The sequence below is a fragment of the Parasteatoda tepidariorum genome, chromosome 12, assembly GCF_982258835.1.
Source record: "Parasteatoda tepidariorum strain Cologne lab strain chromosome 12, Ptep-v5.0, whole genome shotgun sequence".
Taxonomy (NCBI): Eukaryota; Metazoa; Arthropoda; class Arachnida; order Araneae; family Theridiidae; genus Parasteatoda; species Parasteatoda tepidariorum.
Window position 1 is genome coordinate 53,706,453 of NC_141766.1, and position 15,482 is coordinate 53,721,934.

The following is a 15,482-nucleotide window of genomic DNA, read 5'->3' on the forward strand; positions in this document are numbered from 1 at the left end:
AAAACTATGTAAGTAAGATTATCTTCAAAATGCAAATTAGTATTTATCTTTGATCTTTAGTTTAATATAAATTTCTTATTTTCTTACACTAATATGGCGCCAATAATAAAAAGTAAAATCTATCTTTGAAACAGAACTTTATTCATAGATTTTGAAGGCATTCTTTTCGGCAACAATCACCTCATTCATAGTATCGACACCCCTTTTTCCATTTTATCATTTTCATTGAGTGGTCAATTTATGGATCTGTCATCATATGCTACAAGAAGACATTTGTCACATTTTTTTCTCTATCATATATATCTCATAGTCTAAATATATAAAAAATGATTTTCCATTAATGACATTAATAATAAATGTCTTGACTTTAAAAAAGTATTAAATTAAAACATTAAAAAAGGGAGATAAAAACGGAAAATTTACTGGAACAAGCGAAAAACATTACATTGTCTTAAAAATGAAGTAAAATATTTTTAAATTAAATAAAAAAAGAAATATTTGTGAAATTAAAAATTATTTCAAATTTTATATATCTAAAGTTCATGAAGGTAGATGTAGATTCATAAACCTTAGATACATTTATTATATATAAGTTATAGGTTAGATAGGTTTATATATCTAAGGTTATACTGAAAACACCTAGAACTGAAAACACCGAATATTTATCTTTGCAGGAGATTTTATTTGCAATTTAATCAACCTCGCCTTGTAACGAAAATGTTTAAAATATATAGCCTTAATTTTCATAAATGCACTGGTAGAACTATTTATTATGTCCATTCTTTCCGTTATTTGACGAATATTTCAATATCTACTCGGTTGAATTTGGTTCTCTTTTTCGAAAAAAGTGTCGGCTGTTTTGTTATGTACACTTATGCAAAGTTAGGTTTGACATGCAAACAGCTTTTTCTTTACTTCAAAGGAATAAAAGTATAGACTGGTTCGAAAATATTATGATATAAAGGAACTTATTTAACACAAGTAGATGTTTTGCAGAGTAAAAAAGAAAATGCCTATAAGAAATTAAAAAACAAAAATAATATAAGCGAGAAATACACGAAAAAGAAAGAGATCGATTATTTTGTATGATATTTTGGAATCTAAAAAGTTTAGTAGAAATATCTACGAATATATATTTTGAAGGTATTTGCCTTTCTTTTTTTTTCCCTCTAAACCTTGTTTTGCTTTAACCCGTTCTGGACCAGCGAAAGAGGAAATAAGCTCTTTCCCAGGATCGTATGCTTCAAAAGTAAGGATGTCAATGATTGCGCTTGGGTACTAATACGATATATAATAAGAGAGAACAAAATTGAGATGACGTTAGTTTGATCATGGGCAGCTGAAGTCAGAAAGGCTCGTCTTATAGATGGTGCCGTGAAGAGATTATATGGTCGGGGTCCTGAACGGAATAAAATAAAAACTACGTGTAAATAGCATTAAATCCTAAAGAGTACAAAAAAATGGAGGCAATGTGGAACCTGTGTTGTTTTCGTCTCTCAGTTAATAAAATTTACTAAAGTAGAATGATACAACAGTAGGGTAACGTCTAACATTTCTGTTCGTCATCCTTGTGTAACTTTATTTGAATTATGTTGTCAAAGATATGCCGTTAAAGTTTTTTTTATATATATAGATGCTAAGAAAATGCGTCATAGATATTTTATTAATTATGTTAAAGTACTGTGTTCTAATATAAAAATAACTATAATATAGCAATATGTTCCGTCACCCGCTTTGCTGATGTTAAAATGCGCAGTGAAAAATTTCCATTCCAAAGTTACGGTAAAATAATTGACAGTAGTTTGCTAATCCAGTTAACCGTAAAGTTTGCGGTACTGAAAATTACTTTACCTTCAGGGGTTGGAAATCATTTAAAACTGGTGTGTTTAAGAATTCGTGAATATAAAACTATATGATTTTCAACCATTTTCAACTAGCATGGCTTCAAAACCACAAAAATGAAGTTGAACTGGGCATAAGATTTGGGTTATGTAAGGCTTTTCGTTAGGCAGAAGACGTTGGAGTTAGATTGCGGTTGGGTTTCTCAAGTGAAATGTGGAATGTGGGTTTAATACGCTATCTAGTGATGCCATCTATCATGATAAATGGAAATTATTCGACTTTTTTGTGTCAGGCAGCCCTGTAGTACTGCCATCTATGAGCATTTCAATAATCCCGGGTCACCAATTGAGGGGTAAAGGACATTGGAAACTCCTTATGCTTTGAAGGTAGAACATATTGTTTTGTCACCATCTCATGAGATTGACGGATTATCCCTCTCGGAAAAATATATACACAGCTGCAAGGAATAAAGTAGCTTCATAAAGGGTTCACCACACACTTATTACTATAAGATTATCAGGTATCCGCCTTAAATTTAATTCGAGGTTTTATTATAAAATTATTTCGTTAAAATGCACAAAAAAAATTAAAAAAATTTTAAAAATAAATAAATAAATATTCTCCATAAGAATAGATTATAGAAAAAACTAGGTCTCGATGGCTTAAGGCACTTAGCTATCATTGTGATGGACTGCAGTTCGATCTCAGAGGGGGCTTTTTGAAGTAACTTTGAATTAAAAAAAATTTTTGCTGAAGAAAATTATCAATCTCAGAACATCAAGCATCCGAATTATTAAAGCAGTCACCGAGAAGTTATTGTCACGAAAGCTATTCTACTAAATGACATAAAGCAAAACCTCTGAAAACATTGAGGAGCTAACTTGGGATTGAACTAGCTGCCCATCACATTATAACTGTCCATTGTTTTACTACAATGAATCCGATCTGGTTCAGCAAAAATGGATGAAGATTTTTTTAGCGGAATGACGTCTGTTTATGTTTCATCTAATGTTGATATTGCGTGAGTTGGATAACGAGACTTGCCAAACAATTACAATATATGGAAGTTTAGAAAGCTCTTTATAAAATATTTCTCTTTCCCAATTGGTTTTCTTTTCGTGATCATGACAGTGCCCGAAAAGCATAAAAAAAGTGTTAATCCAGAGAGATATCATTTTTAATACATCAAGAACTATGTTTTTCAGTTACCTTTATTCAAATGTGTTAGTCTTCTTCTTCTTTTTTTTTGAACTTTTTGCTTGCACCGTGATTAAAAAAATCAAAATGTGTTTTTAAGCTATAAATTTTGAAACTAAAACAATAACCGATTTTGTTTGGTATTTTTATTTTTTTCATGTCTGTTTTCGCTAATTATTTCATTTTAATTTTTTTTCGGGGTGAATGCTTATTGCTGGCTAAATTCTTCTTTCTAGTATTCCGATTAAAGTTAAGTTACGATTGAGTTATTTTGAAATTTTTTTTCTGTGTTTACTTCCAAATGAATATGAATAGTAAGTACTGCGTGGGTCAGGGCATAGAGCGTTCGCCTTCCAATGAGGTAACCTGGGTTCGAATTCCAGGGCTGGCTGGTCAATACGAATTCCGCATCCGGCTCAAACCGACCTCAGTGCTGGCGTTTAAATATCCTCAGTGATAGAGAGATAATAGCTTGCCGTCGGGCTCATTATGGAAGGTTTCGCCGTTTTTTGCTCTATTTAGCGCAAAAAAGTCCTCCATGAAGGAAACTTTCTCCCAATTCTTGCTCGAAGAGTTTCCTTCTCTTCCAGATTATGTCCAAAATTACAAGGCTGAGGAGTTGAACATAAGTAGTCGTAATTCCAAACTTGGGTCGGCTTTTCAACGATGGTTGCAAAATAAAATAAAATATGTATAGTATGCGCTACGCAGAGGAAGTGAATAGCGCATGGAAATACATTTTACCATTAATTCGCTCCATCGGTCAGTGGGGTTTTTTCTTCCATTTTCCTATTTTTCTCTTTCGGCTGCTGTGGTTTTCTCTAGTTTTTTTCTCTCACCGTTATTTTAAAATTTTTCATTGGAAGCTCTTCGTTTTATATTTCAAATAACTTTTGTTTCTGGCAATTCACGTCTGGCAAGTCTTGAAAATGGAAGCCTATGTTTGAACGCTTGGAATATGATGTTGTCTCGATTTAATCCTAACCATCTAGACCCTAAATATTTGAAGCAAGCCACAAATTTCAAAGTAATACCCTAATTTAGTTTTGAAATAAGAGGAAAGCAAATGAGAGCCGATACAAATATGATTTTAGCAGCCGTTGTCAAAGCTATAAGAAACATTTTTATAAATAGATATCTTTATTTTTTAATCCCCTAATAACCTGTTGTGCAAATTTAAACCAAGTTGTAATTTTTTCTAATTTTATTAATTATTACGTCCTTAATTTTTTAATTATTATGTCCATTATAAACTGCTGTTTGTAGAAAATGCAACACCATGAAAGAATCATCAGAATCAAATGAAATTTAATGCAGAAACGACTTGTACTGATACAAATAAATGATGAAATTTTCAAAACAAAAGAAACAAATTAAGCGTCCGAAATCAGTATTTGGTGCAGCCACCACGCGCTGCAATAAGTGCTGCTATACGACGTGGCATGGAGTCAAACAGATGTTGAATATCTGCTTGAGGAAGAGAATTCCATATCGCTTGTATGCGCAACCAAAGTTCGTCTTTGGAAACTGCAGGACGCGGATCACGAGTGAGACGCCGACCAACCATATCCCACACGTGCTCAATAGGTGACATATCCGGCGAATAAGCAGGCCAAGGAAGAAGTTGCATGCGTTGTGCTGAACAGAAGTCTCTAACAGTCCGCGCAGCATGTGGGCGTGCATTATCCTGCTGAAAGATAGCTCCAGGGATGCCTTGAAGGAAAGGAACGACTTCAGGCTGTAGCACTTCACGGACGTATCTGTTGCTATTGAGATTACCCTCAATTCGTATCAAATTGGATCGTCCATGATACGAAATCGCACCCCAGACCATAACTCCGGGTGTTCGACCACTATGTCGTTCAATAATACACTCAGGAAGGCAGCGTTGACCGGCATAACGTCTAACACGAACACGGCCATCATGGGTCCACAAATTGAAGCGTGATTCATCTGAAAAGACAACTTGGTGCCAATCAGCTCGCCAGTCTCTGTGCTCAAGAGCCCACTGCCGACGCAGCCGTCGATGATCCACCGTGAGGGGAATCCTGTATAATGGCACCCTTGCACGCAATCCACGGCGCAGCAGACGACGACGAATTGACGAAGCCGACAATTGTACACCTGTAGCAGTAGACCAATGTGCTGCCAGCTGCCTGGAGGAAGCTGTGCGATCATTCACCGCCATGCGGAGCAGGTGTCGATCATCGCGCTCTGACGTCACCTTCTGTCGTCCAGTGCCTGTTTTTCGAGTTGTTCGGTGCTCGTCGGTCCACTGCTTCCAAACTCGCATCACTGTGGAACTGTTCCGCTGCATACGAGCTGCTATTGCGCGATAGGAAAATCCTCCTTCTCGAAGGCCGATTATCCTCCCTCATTCAAACTCCGTAAGTTGCTTGAATTTCTTATTCTTCCGTCGTGGAGGCATACTCAGGTCTCACTAAACGTTTGCCACTAACAAATAATCATAGACTATTTTCAACGTCCCGCTACAGCACTTTATTTATACGCTTTCAGCATCAATTCAGAGGGCGCTGCGCGCGCCACGCACGCGCGATGGCTCTGAAACTTTATTAATTTGCATAATATCCTATAATTGACATTTGCTGCGAATTTCATTTGATTCTGATGATTCCTTCATGGTGTTGCATTTTCTACAAACAGCAGTTTAGAAAACATTTTATTTCCTACCAAAATTAAAATGTTTAAACAATCAAAAAGCTAAAATACTCTTTTAAGAATGCAGTATTCTTTAAAAAAAATGTACCTCCCTTTTTCTGTATTTGCAATACACTTTCGTACTGAGTGTTCGGTACATCAAATAAGACAATAAATACCAGCTCAGAAATACCATTGTCACATTGGAAAAACGTTTTCTTTCTTTTTTTACTTTCAAATTTAACTTTTGTCTTGTAAAAGTCAAGAGTAGCCACACGCAACGAATTGATTTTTTTTATTTTTTTATTTGCATGATTATATCTTTGTTTAACAAAATTTTAAACTTAGTTATGCATAAAAATATTTTTACTGTCTTTCCACGAAATGGATTAAGTTAAGTTATCAGCAACGAAACATAAAATATTCTTCTTGCGTATTGCAGTTTTTAAAATATTCCAAAAATCCTGATATAATGGGGATCGTAGGCTGAAGATACTGAAGATAGACTCCTAAAATAATACAAATTTACCACCTAAACCTGTATTTAAAAGTGCATATCCTGTTCCACTGGAAAATTTCATGTCCTAAAAGCAACGTAAACAATGTTGAACCCTCTATTACCTATATTCCAATACATGGTATTTCGATTTAATACACATTTAAATTATATATTATTTTGAAATAAAAAGCAATAAAATAATTAACATAACATGTAGAAAATGGTAAGGAATTAAGATAATCTTATTAATGATTATTTTATTTCAACAGGAGAATACAGTTGTTTGAAAGTGGACTTGCTCTTCAAACGGGAGTTCAGCTACTATCTAATTCAAATTTACATACCATGTTGTATGTTAGTCATCGTTTCCTGGGTGTCCTTCTGGCTGGACCAGAATGCTGTTCCCGCACGTGTCTCTCTTGGAGTGACCACATTGCTGACCATGGCGACTCAAACGTCAGGTATTAATGCATCTCTACCACCCGTCTCCTACACCAAAGCCATTGATGTGTGGACTGGAGTATGCCTCACTTTTGTATTTGGCGCTCTATTAGAGTTTGCGCTTGTCAATTATGCCTCGCGCAGTGATGCTCATAAAAAGAGTGCCAAAGAACAACAGAAAAAGCAGTGGGAGTTAGAACACGCAGCTCTGGAAGCCGACCATCTGGAGGATGGAGCGACAACATTCGCTATGGTAATTTCATTTTGATTTTTATATCTCTACTAGCCCAGTCAAATTAGACATTTGGTTTGAACTAATTCCCAAAAAGCAGGAAATATGATTTTATTCCACTTTGAGCATCCCAAATAAGAATATTATGTGCTGAAGTGAGATAAATTGCTAAGACACCTTACCTCTAAACCAAATTTATTCTATATCATTCGATGTGGAATTTGCTACTCTACATGATGCATTTTTTATATATTATGAGGCAAAAATTGAAAGGAAAACTTAGTTTTTTTTGGTTCTCTAAAACTGAGCCTACTTCAGAAACCATCGCAAGCTCATATTATACTTATTTGGGAAAGCGAAATAAAATAATTTCCAGATTTTCGAGAATTTGTTCGAAGCACGGTGCTTTTTCGATCTAATTTGACTGAAAGTACAAAAAAAACGCCGTTTTATTATTTTACCCTCTTCCTTCAAATATCCTTCATTACATGAAAGTAAATATTTTTACTCTGCCCGTACAAATCAAGTTACAATCATATCCCTTGTACATTATTTTGACAAAAGTATCCCGGCACCAACAGAAAATGCCAAAGAGTCATGTTTACTACCTTGAAATGTATGTGGGCATTCTAAACAATGTTGTTCCCACAATTCCATGGCAATATTTTATTGAAGGGTCATTTTTTTCCTAGCAGGATTATTTCTCCATTCACACTTCGAAATATGAGCAGTCATTCTGTAACTAAATGGATGTTAAAACACTGGACTGGTTTTCTCAGATCCCTTGTCTAATCCCAAAAGAGCATTTCTGAGAAGAGTTAAAATGCGGATAAGTTCAGGGTTTGGGGTACTTTCTGTGATTTGAAATATTCTGAATGTTTCCTACTTCTAAGTATCAGCATGCATTCTCCTTCCGAGAAACATCCTGAAAACAATTTTTTTATTTGAAAAACAAATTATTCAATGGAACATTAGCGTTTCTTAAGCTGATATTTATTGTTTTGTTTGATATGCTGAACACTCTATACTGAAGTCTTGTGCAAAAACAAAAAGGAGGTGAAGCATTTTTCAAAGAAAATTGAGTTTTCAAAGAATATGATAGCTTTTGCATTGTATAGACCTTTAATTTTGGCAGGATAAAAAAACATTTTATGAGATGATACTTAAGAAGGATACTTAGAAGAACATAGCAATTCTTGAAATGTATGTGGGCATTCTAAACAATGTTGTTCCCACAATTCCATGGCAATATTTTATTGAAGGGTCATTTTTTTTCCTAGCAGGATTATTGCTCCATTCACACTTCGAAATATGAGCAGTCATTCTTTGACTAAATGGATGTTAAAACACTGGACTGGTTTTCTCAGATCCCTTGTCTAATCCCAAAAGAGCATTTCTGAGAATAATTAAAATGCGGATAAGTTTATAAAGTCTGCCAAATCGACCACCCACAATGCTAGTACTCACATCAGTTGTGATAGATACCAGGAAGTCAATTTATTTGACAACTATTTGAGCATTTCCTTATCTGGTTATGCATTATAAATCTTAAATCTATTTCTTCTTGCATAATTTCAATGCAACACCTCGTTGAGTTAGAAGCTGAATTGACTCTTTAACATTAAGAAGATACGTCATTTAATTTTATGCAAAGTACGATAAAAATATCATTAAAATATCATATATAAGTTGCTAGATATGAGAGCTACTAAGTTGGTTTCAAAATTAGCTTTTTTTTCTTCTATTTTTTCATAGAGTTTATTTCTCGGGTGTCATTTTGCATATGATTTGCTCCAGTTTCATTTTTCCTGTGAGACGCTGTTTGTTTACCTTAGAAGAAACTGTGCGATTTTGTATAAACAAAAGGCGTTTGATTCATATATCAAAACCAAAAGGGTTCTTCATGTTCCGTTTTTGTTGGCGAAGCGTTGCTAAGACAAGTCTTCAAGTTTCTCAGATACCTCGCTGCCCATATAATTGGAGCTTCGATACTTCGGGAAGGTAGATAACGCTTCTATCGCCAAAAATGTCACCGGTATTGCCAACATTTTTGCCAAATCGAAATTATTCCCGATGTTAATGAGAACACTTTTGATTTCCCTTCATGTCTGCTGTTAAAATACGTTAAGTTGCTAGTTGTAATGTGGATTATTTAGAAAAGGGAGCGTGGTAAACATACAATGATTAAAGATTCATTATTTTCAGCCTAGCTTGTGTTATACAAGAAGTGTTATACAAGAAGTAATGTTATACAAGAAGTGCATATTTTCAAATGAACATTTTTTCTGTTGTTCAGTATAATTTCTGATTCATGAGTGAAATATGTTTGTTTCTCTCTCTCTCCTTCTCTAAAATAAAACTGCTTAAAACAAGTTTTAAAACTAATATCTTAATTGTCTGTTGATTAAGTAATTTGAAGGTACTAGAAATTTGTTCCATTAAGAAAATTATTTTTTACTCCCACCAAAGAGATATTGCCGCGCTTTGTTAAGGTAGTCGAGATTTGAACTACATACAAATTGTTTTGAAGAAACGTTGAAAGGGGAACAAAATGTAATAAGAATCTGCTTTACAAAGGTTGTTAACTGCAATTTTCGTTTTTTTTTTCTCTTTAAATTGCAGTATTAAGTTAAAGAAGACTGGAAAAAAAAGAATAATCATTTTGAAAACTTTATTCAAGAAAACACATTTTTCTTAAAAACATGGTCAGCAGTTGTATTGCTTTTGCGCAAAAGTATGAAACAAATAATGTTGATAATGATGAATATAAGAGAAAAGTACTTTCTAATAATACTAACTAGATTTCAACATTTAATTGACTGATGCAGGAAGCTTTAAGTTACCCCTTATTCAAGCAAATTACCTCCATGCTATGCTAGCCTCTAAATTTAAGGTTATTGGTGAATGGAAACTTCCCATTTTTATTGAGCATTATTACTGTGTTCATCAAATAATATCTTCCTTCACGGAATTCCTTTCACAATCCTGACTACAAACATTGTTAGTTTGAATGTTTAATGAGTGATCGAGTAGGAGAGAGTTGATTATTTATGATCAAAGCTCTCTGATCAATGACGTGATTGATTATTTTAGTTAATTTTAGCTACACAAGACAAGAGCCTATGTTGCTACATCACATGTAAACTGCCCACTCCATATTCATCTTAATTGAGTTTATTTTGTTTTTAATTCCCCTTTGCATTAAAGGGGAATTAAAAACAAAATGTCCCTTTGCATTTTATTAACTGAGTTTATTTAGGTTTTGCATTTTACCCACGGTGGCATTCTTAATTATTTTTACTTATCCTTAAGATATCGATTATATTTTTTCTAACTGTAACCAATCTAAGGTTAGCACACTTTTTGCGTGCAGTTTACCAGTCACTCCAGGATTTGATTTTGCCCCAGAACGTAATTTTTTCTACTCGTCGAATGTTTCCTTAGGTACTCTCCGCTGTGGGTCTGAGATTTACAAGATTTTAAGGAAATCGAGAATAATAACGTATACACATAAAGGTAAAATAATTTGAATTTATAATTACTAATGAGTTAAAGAATTTTTAGAACTTAGAATTACACCATCTGGAGTGAGCACGCAACTATCCTCGCAGTTGGCGCGATCTCTACTTTTTTTTTAAACTTACGCGTATTCAGATGGAAAATAATTAAATAATCCATCCAACATTTAACCATAGAGAAAAAAAAGTAACCGATCAACCAGCTTCCTGGGAATCATCGGTCCTCAGAATCTTTGATACGATGCTGATCGAAAAATATTAGATAAATCAAGAGATATGGCTTCTCCTATTTTTGAATTCTCTCGATTAAAGTTGGTTTTGATTAGGACTGAAATCAAAAGATTAATGGAAGATTGAAGCAGATAATGAAAACAGGATCATAAACAATTCAAAAATTCATTTCATTCCAGACCTCTAGGTTTAAAATGAAAAGAATATAGTTATCCAAGTGACATATCAAGTAAAATCGTAAATTCTGCATTACTGAAACAGGCCACGGGAGCTAAGTATTCCACGACCTGCCTGATCAAAAGCCAATTCGAAAGTTATATTTAATCAACGCTTTTGAGTGCATGCAAGATCGATTTTAGGCTCGTTACCGAAAAAAAAACACTGCTCGCAAGGGATTAAAGTAGAAGAAACTTGCATGGTACGTCTTAAAATAGCACCAACGGCCCATTTTTGCGTGTTTATTTATAAATAATTATTTTGTTTATCACAGAAAATTGGCGTTAAGACATGAATTTTGCTGTATAAAAATGTCTCACTCAGTTTTTAAGTTCATCTTTAAGATTATTTAGTACACTCCTGGTCATTGGCCAATAGGTCACTAAGAAACGACCTTTTCAATATCTTTAACGATGCAGTCAAAGTCATTTAGAGAAGTACACATGTCCAAACAAGACGCAGTTATGATTGGTACGGAATTATATAAAGCACAATCAGGGGAGCTAATCAAACTAAAATTAATCAAATAGACTCGGAGGAAATCCAGTCCATTTAAAAGCCTAAACAAACCTGCGCCAATATTAATATTAAATGCACATGTCAAATCACAGTCGATATTATACATGGGAATTCTTAAGTACCAGCAACCTTGCTGTTAATACCAGCAAACCAAACTTTGTAAACCGAGAACTGATAGCGGAAGTAAACAGAGTAATCTGTTAGTCTTTCCACTATCAGTTTCACTAAAAAGAGACGTACTGTTGTAATTACTACTAAAGAGTTCTTTTTTTCAGAAGCCCTTGGTGCACCATCACGGTGATCTGCACGCCGAGAAGATGCGCCAGTGCGAAGTACACATGAAAAGCCCCAAGGTGAATCTATGCCGCCGGTGGATGAACAGGTTTCCATCACGTTCAAAGCGCATTGATGTCATTTCGCGAATTTTCTTTCCTCTCATGTTTGCACTCTTCAATCTGGTCTACTGGACCACCTACCTTTTCAGAGAGGATAAAGAAGAATAAAAAGAAAACAAATCAAACAAAATGGAATTCATAGTCACTAAACCTTGAATTCACGTGAAAAACCCATTCTCTCCAAACCCTTTATTAATCATCTGTTACTCATCAATTACAAATACATTCATAATCGCTTGCATGTATATACTTATGTATCAGTATTCTATGATTTCATCGAAATTTTACAAACCCGATAAATACTTTTACGAAACAAGTTTATTTCATGATTATTTTCGAAAGTAATAATAAAAGGTAATTTATAACGAAAGAATCCATTACCCAGTATTTTCATACGTAAATTTTACAGTAATATACAGTGGGTTTTTCACGAGAAAAATCAAGTAACTAACATTCCTATATAAAAGGAAAAGAGACAAAACTGAATGCTTGACAATTATAAACCTATTTAACAGAAGGATCTGAAAAGACTATAATACGAAGATTGTACTTCAGAATTGCTCAGAAAGGGTATTTGTAATGGATATAACAATTGGTTCTCAGAAAGTCATTAGGATAGGTTGATAATCATTCATAAAACAGTTTAAAGTTTGTGAACGGAACCTATAGTGCGCAGTTTTGAACTAATCCCCTTCAAATATGGTGTTCCATTTTTAAAGCCAAATTTACAATCATGCTTCCAAACAATAACAAAAAAATGTATGGAACACATTGCTTTTATGTACATAACTGCTTTATAAATTTCTATTTATAAATATAGTGTATCTCAAAAGGACACTACGGTTTTAAAATAAAATATCACTAAAAGATGAAAGATGTATTAGTTAAATTAATAATGAAGATGATAATTAACCTTTAAAATCCTTCATACCTCGACACTAGTATCTCTTTTAATAAGGTTTCTATTGCATTTTCATCAGTCTTAAAAGAACTCCGGTGCATCACCGTCAGAGTTTCAAAGGATAATTATCCTTCACACCTTCACCTATTTGAAAGCAGTACCACTTAATCAAACGCTGGCAATATACGTTGTAGCATTACCGATTCTTAAATGATAACGTTGTTCTCCTCAAGCTGGAAAAAAGTCACTAATCATTAAATTAAAGTAGGAAACTTTTCTCATTTTAAGCAATGATATGAGGAAAACATATATCAACATTTAAAGTCAAGACTCTTGCTCAGAAATATTGAATGAGTACGTGTTTGTTTCATAAATCAGCTTTCTAAAGTCATATAGTATTGTCTAATTTTTTAAAAAATTATACTGGATATTCAATGCATATTTCCTAACATTTCTCAATGCAACTATAGCGTACATTGCCATCTATCGGTTACATTTAATACTAATATTATGAATATGATGTGTCAGACTTTAGTGACACATTTTATACTTACTTGAGTCTAATATTTTTCATCTCATCGTTATAGGCCATAGGAGAAACGAGCCAGAAGCAAGAAGAGCATTCAAATCGACTTTCCATACATTTGGGTCTGCATGCGCACACCACCTCTGCGCATGCAAATACAAACGTATAGGAATTTGCCTCCTGTATGTCTCTTGCTTCCTGCTCGCTCCTTCAGCGAGCGTTCAACCTTAGAGTTATTTTCTTTTAAAACTTGGGTGTCACTTCCGTAACACACAGTGATTTAAGATCCAGACAATTTGATCTAATTTCTCAAAGACAGGCAATTTTTTTTTGTTTTTCTGTCTTTATATGTCTCGTTATTTAAAACTGCATACAAAAGTGTCCGTTCACGACATAAAAACTGTGCCACAAGACTGAAAATTACATTGTTCTAGAAAAAAAATGGTGATCGTTGTAGAGATATCAAATTGAGTGCCAATTTCGTCATTGTCGTGACGCAATCCAAATATTAATGTGTATAGTATCTGTTTTCTGTAGTGAAGTTCTAATTATGGAACGCGTAGATTTGAGAATTTTAGAAAACAGTAGAGCGACTGAGTGGGTTTTGTATACTCGTCAAAATGTTCATCGGCATTTCTCTAATGTTCCTCCAAATAAATTTACGGAAATTAAAACAGATATAAATCGTGGCGTAAGCGATTTAACGGGGATTTTTCACGGAACATTAAGAATTAAAGACATCTTAACTCAGTACCAAAATTTGAAACAATTCATATTTATAATGCTAAGAAAAGCTGCTTGGAAATATTTTATTGCAAATTTTTTAAACTAACAATAAATCTTGAATCAAAATGCTTTGAGTTCTTAAATATAAATCATGTGCAAACAAGTATAGGATATCTATATATACAAGAAATAGAGTTTTTAGACCCTCCTGTATTATCAAATGATATTAGCCCTTTGATAGACATAATTTAATTATACTTTGTTCTTGTGGTTATATACTCAAGAAAGTAAAAGAAAGTTATCAAAGTTAAAGAAAAGAGATTTGACACAGCAAAATTTACTAAATATGAGTTTATTAAAAATACAGTCAAACCTCGATTTCACGAACTTAGATAATACGAATTTTTCAATATCAAGAGAAAAAAAATTTGAATTCCCTACACATCTGCTATGACTAAAAATTGATTTTAACTGATTAGAAAACGAAGCGTTCTGTCGGGGATCCTCAGTTTCATGAAATAATTTTCATCAAAAATCACCAAAAATTTTTCCCCGGATTTCTAGAGAATTAGCTTTTTTTTAAAAAAAAATTTCAATACTTCAAAACTCTTCTTGAAGAATTGAATAACGCATTTCTTGAAACCTTAATAAAAAATTACCATGTTTTAAAGAAATCGGTGGAATGATTAATTTCGAAAGTAGTAGACATGAAAGACGTTTATATAGACAAGAATATTTGTACATAAAATAGGAAAGAAATTACTAATTTAATGATTATAAAAGAATCTTATGCGCATTAGAAAATAGTACTTGCTGAAAATGATATTGTGATTGGAAAGAATCAGGAATATTAAAAAAGCCTAAGGATCAAACAAAGGCTATATCAGACAAAGCAGAGAAAATTTAGCAAAACGTGAAATTGAATGAAAAATCAAAGGTTTTGGCATTGTTTGGATTAAATGTTTTTATAAAAAAAATGCACGTTGAACAACTTTCAAAATGTCAGTACAGCTAATAAAGTGACTACGTTGTTTAAAAATATTTGATTAAAATGTTCATTTTTCGATAAACCGAATCAAGTTCATAAAACCGAGGTTTGACAGTATTACATTACTTACTAAGTTTTTCTAGAATTAGAAGTTAAAAATACATAGAAACCTCTAATACCTTACGAATTGTAGGATAGTTCATAACTCAAATCGGATTTTGTTCAGTTTATAACACTCACATCTCTACTCAAGCGCCAATATAGAGCTTTGAGCTCGTTAGTTAAAAAACAGGATACAAAACAAACATATCCAAAACGTTATTTTATTTTAGAAATAGAAAATGGAACAATTGCAGATTATTATTTTTAATTATGTGCAATGAATCCTTTCTAAAAGGTATAATACTTCAGGGATGATCCAAAAACTAAAACTTACACTTTTATGTCAATAACAAATATCGATCCATCAAGAAAATAATATTCAACAAGATCTAATCAACTTGATGAATATTAAGTAAATGCCACAGAACGAATAACCAAAACGCATCATATTAAAAATGAGCTTACTTTATTCGTTGCACATCTTAAGAGTA

The 15,482-nt window shown here is 33.4% G+C and overlaps 1 protein-coding gene across 4 annotated transcripts in view; it reads left to right on the forward strand.

Moving 5' to 3' along the window:
• The window catches only part of GluClalpha (glycine receptor alpha 1), a 328,193-nt gene extending 313,544 nt beyond the window's left edge, over positions 1-14,649 (forward strand). For 2 of the 4 annotated variants that reach the window (XM_016064935.4, XM_071188004.2), the window contains exons 9-10: positions 6,466-6,890; positions 11,629-14,649. In XM_016064935.4, coding sequence (XP_015920421.1) covers positions 6,466-6,890; positions 11,629-11,856 — 653 coding nt within the window. In that variant the 3' untranslated portion in view covers positions 11,857-14,649. The remainder of the gene's footprint in view (positions 1-6,465; positions 6,891-11,628) is intronic. The other 2 variants (XM_071188006.2, XM_071188007.2) reach the window with 1 other exon arrangement.
• The last annotated feature ends 833 nt before the right edge of the window (positions 14,650-15,482 follow it).